This window comes from Leptonotus elevatus, chromosome 4 (genome assembly GCF_054856555.1).
Source record: "Leptonotus elevatus isolate MCC_2025b chromosome 4, RoL_Lele_1.0, whole genome shotgun sequence".
NCBI lineage: Eukaryota > Metazoa > Chordata > Actinopteri > Syngnathiformes > Syngnathidae > Leptonotus > Leptonotus elevatus.
The window spans coordinates 27511813-27530580 of record NC_141242.1 but is presented as its reverse complement, the minus strand read 5'-3'; the positions used below and the strand labels follow the sequence as shown (position 1 = coordinate 27530580).

The 18768-nt window shown below is 39.3% G+C and overlaps 1 protein-coding gene across 1 annotated transcript in view; it reads left to right on the top strand.

Annotated features, from left to right (window-relative positions):
* Window positions 1-715: 715 nt before the first annotated feature.
* LOC147176443 (guanine nucleotide-binding protein G(i) subunit alpha-1) overlaps window positions 716-18768 on the top strand; it is a 31653-nt gene continuing 13600 nt past the window's right edge. Inside the window, exons 1-3 of the mRNA XM_086072753.1 lie at window positions 716-1178; window positions 14004-14046; window positions 16635-16776. Of these exons, the coding sequence (XP_085928879.1) occupies window positions 1061-1178; window positions 14004-14046; window positions 16635-16776 (303 nt within the window). The 5' untranslated portion in view covers window positions 716-1060. The remainder of the gene's footprint in view (window positions 1179-14003; window positions 14047-16634; window positions 16777-18768) is intronic.

Here is an 18768-nt window from a genome sequence, read left to right as displayed (position 1 = left end):
AACTTAACTCTTTGACTGCCAGACGTTTTCAGAAAAGGGATGCTGTCAGTGCCAGCCGATTTAAGCATTTTGACTGATCTTTCAAGGTCCACAGAAAATGTTCTGTTTGTAGTAAATATCGCGCTCTATAAGTCCCGACTAAATGTGCAACTTCGACTGACAGGCAAACTTCGGTTGAAGTAGTAGATTCCATGGCTCTATGGGCAGTAATAACTTTTAATTTGTAAAATAGCAGTCGCTAAGTCACTAAGTCGCTCCGCATCACGTCCACTTCCATTCAAAAATAATTTCCTTCCGCCGTCCGTCATAGGGCAGTCACGTGATCACGTGACGTTGGTACAAATGGTCAATACTGTACTTATACACGTATATATAAGTATGACTCAGTACATTTCTATACCTTTACAAACTACAACCACAATGAACATTGCTAAAGGAATCCATCTGTGACATGATCAAATAAATCAAAGTATTTTAAGTTGAAACAAAAATTTAAATCTTATTAAATAAAAAAAGGTTTTGCTGAATATCTGGTATTAGCTGTAATTTGATGGTGCAGCTGTCCCTAATGAAATGTCCACTGAGGCAGGATAATAATGATATTAAAAAATATACTATAATTTTAAGGTTAAATCAATGCAATTTAAACAAAGCTTAAACCTTTTGGGCATGCGCATTTCACATTGCCTTTTTATTTGAACCTATCTGCGCATGCGCATGCGCAAAACACCGGAAGCGAGGACTTTTAGCAGACTACGAGGCAGACTTCGATTTTACTTTCCTTTTATAAGGATAAAACATTTCGTTTTAACTCAGCTCTTCAAGTCGACAGAGAAAACAAATCTACGTGCATTGGCTGCGAAGTTGATCACTAGATAAGGGCGTGCTTCAATCACAACTGTAAACCCACCCCTTTACCCCTCCCTCCCCATTACTGGATGCTAGCTCGGTGGTAGCCGTTGCATGTCGTATAGTACTTTCAGACAAAAGTTGTGTTTCGTCCATTTTTACAAAAATATTCCACTCGGGGGGAGATCAGACTGCGGCGAAGGCAAAAGAGATGGGATGTACTCTGAGCACGGACGACAAGGCGGCGCAGGAGCGGAGCAAAATGATCGACAGAAACCTCCGGGACGACGGAGAGAAAGCTGCCCGGGAGGTGAAGCTGTTGCTGCTCGGTAAGAAAAAGATGGATGGGCCGGCCGGAGGACGAGGCTATGGGGGGACCATCCCAAGCCTTGCGTCGTTCACACACGCCCAACTGTTGTCTGCCTTTATCTAATTATACGACGCAACGTAAAGAGAAAAAAAAAGCTGAATTTGACGTAAATTTAAATTGTATGAAACAACAAGTGGGGACATTTTGTCGTTTAATGTTGAATGGCGCGAGGGTTCGTCGTGAAAATAGCTAAAAAGTTAGACTGTTGTCCCCCCCTACCCCCCCCCCCCCCCTTAACTAACTCAATTGCAGTAGTTATTAAGTGGTTATAATGTATCTGCCGTTGAGGATTAACGCCACTTTAGCTAGCCGCTGCCGCCCAGCACTGGCATTAAAATCGCTAAGCTAATTTAGCAATTAGCTTCTTAACGCTAGCCGATTGAGCGTCGCTAGCCCGGCTTAGTTTGCGAACTGAGATTTAACACACACGCGCAGACGCACGCACACGCAAACCCTAACAGCCTCTCTATACCATAGGGCTGGGCGATTTTGCCTAAAAATAAAATCTCCGATTTATTGACAAACAATTCGATTAACAATGTTTTTTCCCCGATTTCATTTATCTAATATTTATTTATTTACATTTATTTTATCTGTTAACAAAAGTGACCCAATTTCTCCCCTTGGAATTAATGTGCAAAACTTCTACCTTGAATGAAATACTTAAGGAAACGTTAAAATTGTATTGATAAAGTGGAAAAGTACAACTTTTTTTTTGCCAACTTTGTTTTAAAAGATAAACAGTGCCACTTGTGTGACCGAGGTCTGAGCTTGTCATCCCCTCTGACTGTCTGCTAATTTTACAAGTACAAATACTAGGGGTGTGAATTGCCTAGTACCTGGCGATTCGATCCGTATCACGATTCATAGGTCACCATTCAATTCGTTACAGATTAATCCCGATACGAATCTATTAATTGATTATTGTGATTATTTTTTTTACTCAAATTTAGAAAATACTAATCAGTAAACTTGTACATGTACACTGTAAGATTTGTATGAAAATGTATTTATTTACCTAAAAATTCAGGCTTATAACTGAGCCACTGCATTTAACAAGCAGGTTGCAGTCTGTTAATTTTCTTCCATGCTTAATTTCTGAAAGTCTGAAAGTCAAACTTTCATATATTATAGATTCAGGGCCCACAACTAAAGTGATTTCAAGTTTATTTTTACATTATTTGGGCTTCCAGCTCATAAAACCCATGAAAACGGGATGTCCAAAAATTTGAATAATGTGAAAAAATCACCATGCACACTTCCCAATGTTTTGCATGGGGGGAAAAAGATAGATAGATAGATGGATGGATGGTATTTTCAAAACTATGTCAATCTTCAATAGTTGGTTGGATTCCCTTTGCCTTAACCCAGGGATGGCGAGATCCGGTAGGTAGCAGTAGCACATACTCAATACCATTTTCAGCAAGTGGTGAAATTGAGTCTTCCTCACTGTATACTAGGGGTGCAACGGTTTCAGATTTTGGTGTACAATTATAGTCTGAGAAAAAATTGTGTCACTGTTTTTACAGTTATTTTTTAGTTATTCTTGTAGACAAAAAAAATCACATCAGCATTCTTTGAATTGTTTTATTTTTAACTCTTTGACTGCCAGACGTTTTCAGAAAAGGGATGCTGTCAGTGCCAGCCGATTTAAGCATTTTGACTGATCTTTCAAGGTCCACAGAAAATGTTGTGTTTGGACTATGGAAACACAGATACGACCAAATGAAAGATTGAACTCTCTCATCGGGAAAAAAAAAGTTTGTTTCTACCCTTATTCAGTTTTTCAGTAATCAACAATAGAAAATAGGTTAGTTTCATCCAAATGCTCTGTTTTGGACCAAAATACGGAGAAATCAAGCTTTTTGTGAAACGATATTATTTCATGCACTCTAGTGAATTTGACACCTTTTTTACCATGAATGATGCCACAAACACCTAAACAGTGCTTTACTTCTGTAAAACACTACCACCAACAATGAAAAAGTGTTTTTTGATAGCAAAATACGTTTATTTACATTCAACAGTGTAACAATTTGACAAAACAATTTGGCAAACTATTTACAAATGTGTGCAACTGTAGTACTATTTACAATTGTGTGGATGTTCCAACTACACAGTTTTTCTTTTTGTGTGGTATATTGTGTAACACTCATTTTTCACAAGCATTTTTCATTTTCATTTCGGTGCATCCCTAGTTATCACCTCATGAAGTAAACAACCTACCTGTCCAAAAAGCATTTTTGATGCTGGTTTTGGCTCATGGTCACAAGACACTTATCACTTATAAAGTCCATTTGCGAAGCTCTTTGTCAAATATATAGGTAACTGAAAGTCTTTAAACTTTCAGAAATAATTTGAAAATAAAAAGTTGATTTTGGATGTTGTGTTATGGGTCCTTAAAGTTGTACAATCCATGAATAATACTTTTATTAATATATTAATATTTATTAATATATTTTATTAATAATAAATATATTGTATTAGGAACCGTTCATTTTGGCATGCGCATTATATTGTTTAATAACTACATATCAAAATGTGTCGCAGAGGCGCCACACACGTTAAGCTGCAACAACAGATACATTTTGTAGTTCACTAAAACAAAAAAAGTTAGCAGCATCAGTGTGGAGGAGCAGGAAGTTATCTGTTATCGGTATCCGTGGGGGGGAAAAAACAGTTATCCTGCATCCCTAATAGAAAATAAATATGAAAAGCAAGCACAACATGCACAAATATTCCTTAGCTGTGCAGATGTGCTGCTTTTAAAATCATAACATGACAATTTCATGGTAATTTTTACGCAATATTGCCATTATTGTCACCTCCCTAGTGGCAGTACAGTACAAATGGCAGCCACTGCTTGAGATTGATAAAAAAAAAATCAACTTTATTCTTATTCCACAAGCACGATATTAATCAGAATACAGGTAGTCCTCAACTTATGAACACAATGGCTTCCGAGAGGTTGTTTATTAAAACATTTAAAATGATAAAAATGGTACTGAAGATGGTACTTTTTTTAATGAAACAAATTTAATTATATAGAATAGAGTTTTATTGCAAGTCAAAAACAAGGTTAAAAAACAGTACATTGGAATTCGTGTGCATAACCCTGAGTCAAATAGCTAAAAAAAAATAAATAATAATAATAATAATAGAATAAAATAAATAAATATTTATCTACAAATTTATTCAGGTTTTTGACTTGTACACATGGCAATAAAACTCTATTCTATTTATACCGGTAGTTTATACTTTCTATACAGTACATAAATTAAATTTAAAAAATAAATTAAATTATATCATCCATCAATCCATCCATTATCTGAACCACACAGTCCTCACGGTAAATTAAATTAAACTTTTACCCAGTACAATGCAATAAAAACAAAATAAATAAGCTTACTGATGGTGGAGGAGTAATTGAGTTGAGTTCATGTGAGGCTGCTGAAGTGGAAGGCAATGTTGGGTCTAACGTTCTTAGGAAAGTATTTTTTCCGACTGTCCATGAAGTGTACATGAATGTGATTGGCGCGCGTATGACGAGTGAAGATGGCGACCGCCGAGTCAGATTCAAGTGAAGCTGAAGAGATATTGTACGTTTTGCTACTATGCCGATAAAGGACACGACTGAGGGCTGTTTCTCAAGAATATCCTCCAGGAGAGCTTCCAAAATGTATTTATAGTGTGCCGCCATGAAGAGTGTGCGTAATCTGTACCGTAATCTATGGTGTGGTGCGCACGTAAGAATGATGTTTGTAACCAGAGGACTACCTGTCGTGTACCATGTTTAGCTTAGGGAACACATAGGCCATATTATTGCAAAGAAAATTAGATACTTGACTTCCCCTTTAAGTTTTGTGCAACTATAAAGGCCTATTTTAATCCCTCTTAAATTTAGGAGGATTTTGAAAATGAACATCTTATTACTTGCCATGTGTCAGAGCTTGGTGCACGTCTGATCATTGTTTGACACCAAATTGGTGAACATGCCTCCTCACCAGGGAGCATGGAGTCCCAAGAGTAATTAAAATGTTGTTTTCTCAGCCGTAAACACACATGGCTCTTACGCAGAGCCGCAGAGGCCAGTGGTTGTTGTGCCTTACCACCAAAGATGCATTTTGGTCACTGATGCATCTCAAAGGGTGTACATATTGATTTTTAAAAAGTGCGCTTAAAAAGTGCGCTTCTTGCTCTCATGGTGTGTAGTCTCAAGGTGACCAATGCAGCGCACCATTCCATAATAATATCACCACAAACAATCCCGAGTCTCCTCCCCTACCAGATATCTTCCGTAGTCCTGTACTACTAAGACTGACCTGTGAGAGGCAGCATGGGGCCAGAGGGAATCCAGACGGACACAAAATACTAAAGTAGAAGAAAAAGTAGTGGTAGTAGCTAGGCTAACTGTTAGCGTGTCTCGTAACTACATTGCAGTTGCAATCTATTCATGTCATTTCTGTTGTGGTGAATGATAGTGATGGGTACTGAAGATGGTACTTTTTGTGGTATGGACGAGCACCGATTCACGTGCCATGTTTCGGTTCTGGAGCATGTCTTTCAAAGTTGTGACTGTGCGGGAGTGATTTTCCATGACGTTCTTGAACGCAACATTATATGTGCACCAGCGCACTGACGTCACCCACTCACACAGGATTTCACGTACGAAGAACGAGGCAGAGGGCGCGGTCGAGTCTCGCTGGAGCCTGGCCGGCGGTAGTGACGGGCGGCGAGAGACCGACTGCTGCCGCCGCCTCGGTCTGCCTGGCAGCGTCCACGCAACCTGGTCCTGGCTCGGCCTCAAACGGCGCAGGGACTCCTACATTTCCGGGTTTGGAAACGAACGAGATTTTTGCGCCGCCAAGCCAAACAAATATAGTTTATGAAGTAGGAAAGCCTCTGCGCTGGGCGGAAGCTGGCAATATCCCCGCACAATCAGCGCACGGCTGAGGGAGGTGTCGGCGGCGTTCTTCCCCCACCAAATGAAATCATGCTGAAATGTACACGGCTTCACCTTCGTTAAGGTATATAGACATTGTAATTTGGATATACTACTGGTGACCATATTTATAATAGCAAAAGATTGTGGCCAAAATGTAGCGCACATTACAGACCATGTCTGGTACATTCAAATTATTAATTTGAATCAAATTATTCTCTTTGTTTATGTCATGTCCTCTTCCAACTGTCATTTTTTAATATTTGGGTCCAAAGTGGGTTCAAACTTCGAGCTCATTGCGCGGCAGGCTTTCCGTCTTTGAAAAACAACTGCACAACTGCATCAATCATTATTAATTTATATATTTACTGTTGTTCATTGCACATAACTTAAATTCACACTTTCTTGTAATATTAACTTATGTTTATTAATTATACTTCAGTAATTGTAAAATGTTAAACCTTTATTTTTACTATTCCTCTCTGGCTTATTTGAATGAAATTTTATTTAATTTTTAAGCTTTTCATACTGAAAGGTAATTGTTAAATTGATTTATAAAAAGATTTTACTATTAAATAAACAATGATAAACATTTAGTACCACCCAAATAAAAAAATAAATAACATTTAACAAATAAAATATGAAATAAAAAGAGAGAGAGAGAGAGAGTACAAAAGTACTGTTGAGTACCGGTATCGATTCCCAGGTACAGAGTATTGTAACAGTACCGGTTCAAATGTGAAAGGTACTCATCCCTAGTGAGTGATTAAGTTGTGACTCGTTATATTTTAACTAACTAACTAACTATACCTATTTTAACTTCAGGTCGCTTCCAGAGTTTATGAGTACCCAGCTTCACACTGAAGAAGGAGAGGGTCGCTTGGTAAACCATGTCGAAAAAGAGAGCGCTGCCAAGTACTGAACTACAGCTGAGCCACTCTTTCTCCTGCAGCGTCTTCTTCCTTTTTTTCTTTGATGAGAGCCCCTCGAGCGCTTCCACTTTTTTACTTGCATTCTGGTGGCCGTGCTAAATACTTTAGCTAATGTTAGCACTATTGCTATGAACACTTTTAAACAAGTAAACACTTACCACTATCTATGGTTGACTACAGATCTGTACAGGAGGCTGTGTGTGACTTTGCAGTCAGTTCCCACAGCCGATTGGGTGGTGCAAAGAAATGTATTTATTTTTAAACGGTGGTGAATATGTGAATGTGCAGATTTTAAGTGCGCCGCAACGTGTCTCGCTCCAAATAGCCTACAAATGTGTCATCCGCACCTCACACATCCGTGCCTGCCGGTGCAAAGTGCTGTACATTGACTATAAAGTGCACCCCCAGAAAATGATCAGTTGCTCATCCTGCGTTTGGTGTTTAATATACCATTCGCCAACATGTCTCTTATATCTGTGGTGTGGACGCATTTCAATTTATATTGTGCTTTGTTAAAATGCCCTTGCTAAATAGGCCTAAATATCTTATAATAATATTTATCATTTTAATTAATTATAATAAATGATAATAAAAAATGGGCATAATTTTTTCCCCCGCCATTTTCGGCCAAGCATTTCTGATTTTCGGTTTCGGCCCCAAAAATTATTTTCGGTGCATCCCTATTGTGTAGGGGAAAAAAACATTCTTAACACACCCCACACCAGAAGATATTCGCTCTGCTCAGGATGATCTTTCAGAGACCTCCGACAATTCGACCCAGGCTGACTTATAACAATGCTCAAACTCGAATTGATTATCAGTATACTGTACTATAATTGTATGTGCTAGTCGCTTTACTGGCGAGTCCAGCCTGCATTAAATTGTAACCCCAGGGATGCTTGAGCCGTGCATAATCTCATTGAAGCCAGGATCTAGTTAATTAATCCAATTGTACAGAGACGTGGCTGAAGTGCGGATTGAATCACATATTTAACAAGATTCTGTTAGCATGTCGACCTACAAACTGCAGATTGTAAGGAGAGGAGCTCCATTTTCACTTTTGGTGTATCTGAGGATGTGTCTCATTGAATTGGAGCGAGACGGATAATGAAAATGACTATGCTTATGATTATCTAGGTGTTCATAGTTTAAATGCCTGACCTATCCTCTAGAGTTAGGGATGGGCGAGTACCTATTAGTGCTGTCACTAACTTCTTTTTTCCTATAGTTTATTCCATCAATTAATTGCCACCCCACCTCCATTTTTTAATTAATTCATTAATTTATTTTTTAAGTCCACTAAGGTTGAACGTGAGTTGAGTTTAGTGGATATAAATATTAATTGTTCGTTATCTTCTGTACACTAATAATAATTTAAAAAATCAGACACTGCAAAAAAATTGAAAAACGCTCAGGTATTGCTTATGGATATAGAGTACTGATAACATGAATCATATGTTTTAAACATAAGGAAAACTTTGTAAACCTTGGAGCAAGAAACTCAAAGTGTCCATAAAACTTAAACCCCCGACATTGCTTTTGCCCTAATTGTTTTCTCAATATCAAGTAAGTTGTAGATTTAAAAAAAAATGGAAATAAATAGCTGATCCACATGCCTGTGAAGTAAGGCAGCTCCTTTTTGCTGTGATAACTGTATGCTCAGATGTCCTACTGTGTGCGTGATCATTGAACACAGAGTCCATTGCACAATGCGAGCGTGTTCTTGCATTTCTTTTGTTCATCTGCGATAAAAAACCTTGTTTCTGAAACAGAAAAACACCAGTGTTTTCTTCATGCGTTTATTAAAAAACATGCATACCTATGGCAGGGGATAAACAGTTTTTGGGGGGGTAACTACTTTGGCACAACACCGGGTACACACATAAATTACTTGCAGTATGGCTGGTTTGAACTGCTCTAGTCTGTAACAGGTGCCACATAAGATTCCGCTCGTTGTCAATGTAGTGAGCAGTAATGGTTAGGTATGACGTTGCTCTGGATATCTAACAGTTACAGGTAAGGGAGACTCGCTGCTGATTTAAGTGACGTTGCAATTAGTGCTGGGCGATATGACGATATTTATTGTGAAGGCGTATAAGAAGCACTTCTTCAGTTACAAGTATTAAAGTTCTCACGAAGAGATTACGAGGCGTGATTAACTCTTTGACTGCCAGACGTTTTCAGAAAAGGGATGCTGTCAGTGCCAGCCAATTTAAGCATTTTGACTGATCTTTCAAGGTCCACAGAAAATGTTCTGTTTGGACTATGGAAACACACATACTACCAAATGAAAGATTGAACTTTCATCAGAAAAAAAAAAGTTTGTTTCTACCTTATTCCGTTCTTTAGTAATCAACAATAGAAAATAGGTTAGTTTCACCCAAATGCGCTTGTTTTGGACCAAAATACGGAGAAATCAAGCTTTTAGTGAAACAATATTATTTCATGCACTCTAGTGAATTTTACACTTCTTTTTGTCCATGAATGATGCCACAAACACCTAAATAGTGCTTTACTTCTATAAAACACTACCACCAAGAATGAAAAAGTGTTTTTTGATAGCAAAATACGTTTATTTACATTCAACAGTGTAACAATTTGACAACAATATGGCAAACTAGTTACAAATGTGTGCAACTGTGGTACTATTTACAATTATGTGGATGTTTCAACGACAGTTTTTCTTTTTGTGAAACACTCCCCTGCGTGCAAGGAGACGCAACAGGATTGGCACAACAGATTAGTTTCACTGCGATTACCTCTTCGCGTGCAGAAGCTACACTTTCTTGCAGGCCGTTTTTTCCGGGGAATAGCAAGTATATACTGCAGTGTGTGTTGCCATCAAGTCTAATATCAGGATCATGCTATGGTTACGTTACGGTGGTGTTACGTCTGGCTTCCTCATGTCCTTCAGTTGCTATACCGGGTGGTAAGAGATGTTCTGATCCATCTTATCCACTCCATTCATGGTGGCATCGTAGTCCAGAACCAGTGTCTTCTCCGTGATCAGACTGTACCCGCTCCTCCGATGAATATGCATTGGTTTCGGGGTACTCTTCAATGTCCGATCGAATGTCCGCTTGTGCAGCTCCGCGTTTTCCGGCGTTAGCAGCGCTAGCCGGTGAGGCTTTATGACGTGAGAATAAAGGCCGCGTCAATGCTTCCAACTGTGGCGTCAACCTCAGGATTCACCACCATCATCATCATCAATGTGCATTGGTCGATGCTTTTCGACTACTCTCCATTGCCCGATCGAATGTCCGCTTGTGCAGAAGTACCCGGTCGGTTGTGCTGCGCGTTTTCCGGCGTTAGCAGCGCTAGGCGGTGAGGCTTACTACGTGATCATAACGGTCGCGTCAAGGCTTCCAACTTTGGCGTCAACCTCGGGATTCACCATCATCATCATCATCAATGTGCATTGGTCGATGCTTTTCCACTACTCTCCATCGTCCGATCGAATGTCCGCTTGTGCAGAAGTACCCGGTCGGTTGTGCTGCGCGTTTTCCGGCGTTAGCAGCGCGAGCCGGTGAGGCTTACTACGTGATCATAACGGTCGCGTCAAGGCTTCCAACTTTGCTGTCAAGCTCGGAGTCATCATCATCGTCGACATCAATGCGCTTTTTAGTATTGATCGATGCTTTCCGTCTTTGAAAAAAATGCTCAAGCGTGAGCTGCTTGCAACCGGTCGCCATTGTTGCTTCATCAGCCATTGTTGCATCATCAGCCATTGTCCCCTCAACACTCAAGCTCCGCCTCACGTCTTCTACTGACGCCCACGGTGGGCGGCCCACCCAATCTTGTCCAAAGAGAGTCATCGCTGCCATCTAGGGGCCAAAACGAGTCATTTTACTAACTAGATCTGCTTGATACTTTCAGCACAGCTGCCCAAGGCTTTCCTCCACCCGTTTCCCCCAAAAAAACAAAAAAACATAGTGAACGTCTTTTAACGTCCTCGGCGCCCCTCCGTAGGTTTTTACTAAACGTTTTATAACGTTTATGGCAGTCAAAGAGTTAACAAGGAAAAGACATAGAAGCCTGGCTATGCTAACCGCTTTGCTAACCGGCTAACGTTATAGTGAAACTGACATTAATTTAAGTGCATGGGTGATCGATTACACTTTATACAAAGTTCTCGCTGGTACCGCGTTAAAGCGGAGCGTGTCAAACTTTTAATAGCAAAACAGCTGGCCTTTTAATTAGTCTCTGGTGAGAAAAAGTACCTCCCTTACACTTAGTAAATCTTGCACACCGCTTTGGTTTTGTCAAGTTCCTTGCCATTGTCTTGTTCCTTAAAACCGAAAAACTTCCAAACATCTGCCTTCATGCTGGCGCTGATTTAAGTGCTTCCGCCATGTTGATTTGAACCGCTAGTTACGCTGCTCTCGCTTCCGCCGGAGACTATGTTTGTTTGTGTGGTAGGTGGATGTGTGTGGGGGGAAAAAATAGGAATGCTCCGATCCAATACATGGATCTGGTATCAGCCCAGATATTGGGGGAAAAAATTGATCTGGTATCTGTCAAAATGGACCCGATCCACAGAGGCTTATCTCCTGGGCGTGCACACATTCACGTCTCCAATGACGAGGTGAAACGAGTAATTGTGAGGTAAATATTTCCCCTTTGTCAAGTTGGCACAGCCAATGTCTGTTAAAATTGCACTGGGGGAACATCGGAAGCCATTTGGCAGGAAGGCAAGCCCCGCGTTGCCAGCTAGCGGAAGCCGTTCGGCAGCGAGAAGCCACCTCCTTGCCACCGGCTCACTGCCTCGCCGCCGTTGGGGACCTTCGCGAGAAATTACTGGGGCTGGTTGGTTTCACCGCCGGCCAAGCAGGGACCTCCGCGAGAGAGAGCGGGGCCTGGTTGGTCCCACCGCCGGCCAAGCGGGGACCTCCACGAAAGCGAGCGGGAACTGGTTGGTCTCACCGCTGGCCAAGCGGGGACCTCAGCTCTTTCTCTCGCAAAGGTCCACCGCCGCCCGATCGGGGCCTGCCTCCCTGCTGTCGCGAGTGGCGAGCCGACAGGCTCCATGGAAGGACGGCCGTGTGGGAAGCGGCAAACTAAACTATGAAGAGCAAAAAAGCATGTAGCCTTTGAATATTTCTATGAATATTTCTTTACGTGCAGACATGACAGACAGTATGTAGACAGAAGCAAGTGGCGCAGCAGCCTTGACCACATCAAACTCATTTTGTAAACAGAAGCGCTTGGAATCAGGCGAGCCTTGGCCACATTATACACAGTTGAAACATTAACACTGCTTGAATGTAAGAAAATAAAAGTGTACCGTCACTTAAGTAATGATTACATTCATTCAATATACATTCAATACATGTATTGAAAATATTGAATAAAAATCATACTCATATAAATGTTTAAAAAAAAATTTTCGAAGACATTAAAGAACATCTAAAAGCATTAGATTTTTTTGTGGAAATATATTGAATATTATTGGGGGGGCTAATGCAAAGACAATTGAGTATGGATCGGTATCGGCAGATACTGAACCCAAGGTATTGGTATTGAATCGGTAATGAAAAAAGTGGATCGGAGGATCCCTAGAAAAAATATCGATACATAACTTTATGTATTGATATTGGGCTATGAAAAGGAGTATTGATACAATATGGATATTGTAAACCCAGCCGTAGATACCACCTTGTCTTGTTGCTGACGCACATAGGACCGCCATCTTGCGTGTGTTTGGCTATCTTTAGCGATTTTGACGCAAATTGTTTAACAAACATCAGGCATGTATGTAGCGATAATAAGTCATGGGTTATTTTGCAATCGCGGCTTTTACATAGACCAGGCTTCTCCAATAAGTAGCTCGCGGTGTAGTTTGAGTAGCTCGCGGACAGATTTTTTTAATCAGAAAATTTCCGTTGCTGTTTGTAAACACAACGTTTCAAAACTTATGTTCAATAAAGCACCCAACCAAGAACGAGCGTGAAAACAGCCCACCAATCAGGAGTGGGCGTTCGCACAGCAGATTTTGGATATGCAGACAAGACACAGGACTTTAAACTTCTACAAGTCCGCGTAAACAGTTCACCAATCAGGGGGCGTTCGCACAGCAAAATTTGCATATGTCAATTGATAAGCAGCCAACCAGGAACGAGCGTGAAACTAGCACCACGGTTCGTTGCAAACATGAGCGTCACAAAAAAAAAAAAACATAAGTTGTATAATTTTCATCATGAATGGGAAAACAGAATTTTTGTTTCCCGAACGTCAACAAGTGCGTATGTTTGATCTGTGGGGCCAGCGTTTCAGTTGGCAAGCGATGCAATGCGGAGCCACTTTACAACAATGAACGGCAACTTTTCGAAGGACTTTCCCACTGGCACAAACCTGCGAAAGGACAAGATAAACGGATAAACAAACTAAAATCTGCCCTTCGTAAACAACAGTCTTTGTTCACTAAACCTAAAAAAGACAGCCAATATAGCAATGGAGTCATCTTTCAAGGTAGCATAGATTTTAGTGAAGCACAAGAAGCCATTTACAGATAGAGAGTGCCCATTATTAGTGTCGCTACCAATATTTCTATATTTATTGTATTTATATATTTAAATTTAAGTGGCATGATGTCTATCTCCATTAGAGTATTTCATGCATAAAGTTATTTTAAAAGTTTCATCGACTGAAAAATAGAATGTATTACAGGGCTGTCGCAATAAGCAATAAATCAATTCAAGGTGGAAAAAATATTGTGACATGACAATGATAACGTGGCCTTTTAATATTGTGATATCGCCATTATCATGACATCCCTGCCCGCGAAGCCTTTAGCGGTTCAGCTAATGATTGGATGGTTTTATTTCCTGGCACACTAACTGTCAACTTGGCATGCACTTGTCCGTGATTCAAATAATGTATGATATAATTTCCATGTTTGTCTTATTTTCAGGTGCTGGCGAGTCTGGGAAGAGTACAATTGTTAAACAGATGAAGTAAGTCAAGATGGCTGTGTATCCTGTCAAACATGACTAGAGCTTTGCAATGATGTTTTTTTTTTTTATGATAATTCTCACTTATGTGATCAGGTTTTAAAAATTGGATTGTACAGGTGTACACAGTAGGTGAAAGTCAGTTATATAGAGACCATATAAAAGAAACTCAAGCATGCCTTAAAATGTACAGTACAGTACAGTCTCTAAAGTTTTTAATTCCACCCATCTCGTTTTTCACATTAGGAATGTCCTGATTACATTGTTTTTCACCAGTCTGATCACTTGATTTTGAGTATGTGCCAATGCCGAATCTTATACCTCAGCAATCCATCAAGAAAAAAAGAACACTTCCAAATTGTCTCTTTTGTTTGTTTTGTGTGCAGCAGTTAAACCAAGTAAAAACTTATTTTCATAGCATTTCAGTGGTACAGCACAAAATGATCATTTAAATAGGATTTCATTTGAAAATTAAAAAAAAAGTCTTAAAGATAAAGATCTGAAGATCCACTTAAATTTAAATAAAATATCCTGTCTTAAACCAACTAAAATCTAAATGCTAAAATATAAATTATACTTAGTGCTGCAATATAATAAATATTTTCTTAAATCAGTGGTATCCAAACTTTTACATTTGAGGGCCGCATACAGAAAAACAAAAAGATGCAAAGGCGGCTTTGAAATGTTTTTAATTTTTAATTAAACATTTATTTATTTATTTTTTGTAGCTTTTTTGAAAAACTGCTACAAAACGGCTTTTTGTTAAAGGTAATAAGGCAAATTGTTTAGATCGTGTCTCTCACGAGACTAGATCCAGCCCTGCAATGAACAGCAACGGAATCCCATCTCCCCATTCAGAAACCACCACAAGATGAAACTTTAGTAAGCTGACCTTTTTTTAAAACAGTTACCGGTACTTGAAAGTCATTGGCATTATAAATTAGACATGGACACAAGGCAGAAAGTGGAAGAAATTATTTTTGCTTCTAAAGTTGAAATCTTTTTATTCACCACATTATTGTTGTCATTATTTTAGGGGTAAATAATTTATTTACATCTTTGCATATCTAGAAAAACTCTTAAACAATTTACAAACCAATTCATTAGGAGCAGTGGCACCAATTTTTTGGACACCCTGACTTCTCACTCTGCCTCACACCCCCCTTATTTTTTTAACTAGTCTTTCGGGCCGTGTCAAATGTCATTTCACGCACAGTATAGAGTATGTCGTGGGCCGCAAAAAATTGGATGGCGGGCCACAAGTGGCCCCTGGGCCGTAGTTCGGCTATCACTGTCTTAAATGGTCAATTAATCACGTGCAACACTGCAGAAGTTAACGTAGAGCACTTAACTACACTTGAAAGAGGTAGATTCACATTAAAGCTACTGAATGTAGAAATTTGAATTTCGTATGGGGCTGGGTATCGATTCTAATTTCCTCAATCGATGAAATTTTGATTCACAAGAGTTCATTTTTCGATTCGATTTCGATTTTTCCCGATTTGATTCACTTCACTTCTATCCGATATTAATTATGGAACACAATTATTTCTTCAAATTAAGTTAATGATAAAAACTCCACAAACATTCAATTCTTAATTAAATTTTGCAGAGGCAGTAACTGGTTAAATGATTAAGGTTATTAATGAATGTAACGCGTTACAAAAACATTGACATCAGCAAGGATAAGATGAAAATATTTTCATAATTCTAATTCAATACAATAGTTGTAAATATAAATTAAAAAGATTCTGAATTGCCTTAAAGTGCAATAAGTCAGGTCTTTCATAAATGTAAGAAAATACTTTAAAATTTACGTGAACAATAAAAAAAAATTTGGCTTTTGAAAATGTATTTTCTTATGAATTTATGGGAAAAAGAGATTAAAATAATGGATTAATGGTTTTATGAATCAATATCAGGCTTGAAAAGGAAGATCGATTTGATATCGATTGTTCAATTGTTATTTTTTTAAACCCAGCCCAAATTTCGAATCGCTGCTGCTACCTGTGGACGAAAATTTTTACTGCATTTCCCCTTTTTCACATACACAACGTGCACATGATGTCACATCCGCAGACAGATGGCGGGGACTTCTAAACTGAATCCTATCTGAAAACTATTGGCCAGAGGCTTTCAGAAGTTCTCATAACAGCTAAGGTGTTAATCTTCTAAAATAAATGGTCAAATAAAAAGGCTGTTGTTTTAAGTTATTGGTTAGCGCAGCCTGGGCCCAGGCTGCGCTAACCAGCCGGCCGCCGTTTACTCTTAACACTTTTGAGGAGTGAAGGTTGTCGAATGTACACGAGTTGGCATCCGTTACACATGCCTACTGCACAAACTCCATTTATCGAACCATTGGTCATGCCTGAGGCACAAGGCTGATGTAATAGAAAAGTGGCTGCATTAGTGTAGTAACAGAGCTAACCCACACCCCACTAATCATACAGGGGAGTGCCTCTATTCTGTAATAAACCTATTTACTAAAAACAATCACTTAACAATTTGCGATGTAATGCTGCAGCGAAAGATGAATGATGATGTAGTGAGGAACTCTGTACATATGATAAAGCTCTCATCATGTGTGGCAGGATCATCCATGAAGCAGGCTACTCAGAGGAGGAGTGTAAGCAGTACAAGGCGGTCGTCTACAGCAACACCATCCAGTCCATCATTGCCATCATCAGGGCCATGGGACGCCTCAAGATCGACTTTGCCGACTCGGCCAGAGCGGTGAGTGCTGGCCGAGGTCACAAAATACCACCACATTTTTTTCATTCATTCAATCATTCACCTTTCACAAAAATTCTGAGTTTTGAAACCAAATAGGTATAGGGTCAAAAGTTTTGTACTTGGAAAAAAAACAACCTTGAAACTGTAAATTGTTGTGTTGAGCTTGAATTTAGCAAAATATAAAAATTCATTCAAAATAAAAATACGTGTAAAACGTTTTTTGGGGTAAAAATTTATTTTGATTTACTTCGGTCATTCTTTTGAATAAATTATTTTTCACTTTTGCTTTCATATATTTTGACATTTAAAGTCTTTTTTTCAGTTTCAAATCTTTTTTCATTTTCAGATCTTTCTGAAATCGTTTTTATTTTTTTATTTTTAGTTTCATACTTTTGACCCGAATTTTACGTGAGGGCGTGCTTTGGAACCTTCCTCCAGTGCCTTCAAGAAATGTAGGAAATAAAAGAACTCTAGCTCAATACTTTATACACACCATATTCATGTGATTGGCAGAATAAGAATTGAGGATTTTACTTTTCGGCCATTCATATTAGGGATGCACCAAATATTTGGCCACCGAAAATATTCGGACGAAAATGGCAAAAATAGGCATTTTGGGCATTCGGAGGAAATAAAATTAAAGCCGAAAGAACATAGTCGAAATAGGGTGTTGTGGTGACGGAAGCAAAGAACCGCTGCAAGCAAACGTCTGTCTGAATTACTGGTAATCACCAAACGCGGGGGTGAGTGTTCCGCCTCGCTACTTGCTGGCGTTTCACCGTGTCAGTCTGTACCTGTCGCAACAGCTTCATTGCACACACTGGAGAAGGAGAGGGGCGTCGCTTGGTAAACTACTGTACAGCATTTGAACGGGTTGAAAAAAGAGAGCACTGACGAATACTGCACTGCAGGTCAGCCACTCTTTCTCCTGCACTTTTTCCTATGATTCGAGCCCCTCGAGTGCATTCCACTTTTTCACTGGCATTTTGGTGGCCATGCTAAATACTTTGGCTAATGTTAGCACTATTGCTACCTTGGTACAGTTCAACAGTTGTAAACAAGTAAACACTTACCGAAGTGTATCTCCGGGTGACTTGCAGACCTGTACAGGACGCTGTGTGACTTTGCAGTCCGTTCCCGAAGCCCATTGGCTGCCGCGAGGTGATGTGCGAAGAAATGTATTTATTTATTTTTAAACGTTGATGAATATGCGACTGTGCGGATTTTAAGTGCGCTGCACCGTGTCCCTTTTCCAAATACAAATGTGTCATCCGCACCGTTGTGATAACGCAGGGAAGCTACTTTTCATCCCCCCAAAAAACTGCCACTTTACCTCAAGCAGAATGGGCTTGCTTGTGATATTTGTTTTCCGTATCTTTCAGTAGTTGTACTTGTTTTGTTGTTCGGTTGCACTTTGTTGTATTACAGAGAAAATGTAAAAAAGCACTTTGAGTTTTGTGCGAAACATTTAGTTTTAAATTTTTTAGGAGTTATAGGCCCTTATTCATGAGAATAAGTAACACATTTTATAATTTTATGTTGTGCTTTGTTAGAGTGCTAAATAAGTATTTTCATAATTTTGATTTAATTGATTTATTGTTTGAAACATGAATATTACTTAATGCATTTTCAATGTCTTGACTTTAGTTAGGTAAGTACGTACGTACAAGCATTTCTCATTTTTGGTTTCGGCAACAAAAAAAAATTGGTGCATCCCTAATTCGTATGGATATTTTTGTGACCGTTAACTCACCAGTGCTGCCGTGAATCGTGTCAGAACTAAAATGACAGTCTGCTCAACTGAATGTGTACTTATTGGTGGTGTAATAGTTGAGGCGTTCGCTAGGCTATGTTTTTAAGTGTGACGTCACGGGTTCGGTTCCCATCACGTTTATTTTTTCTATCTTCGGCGGCAAAAAAAAAGCATTTTGCTCTTATGTGGTGCTGTGTCTTTTCACAAATGTTTCATTTTGTTTTGCCATGTTTATTAGT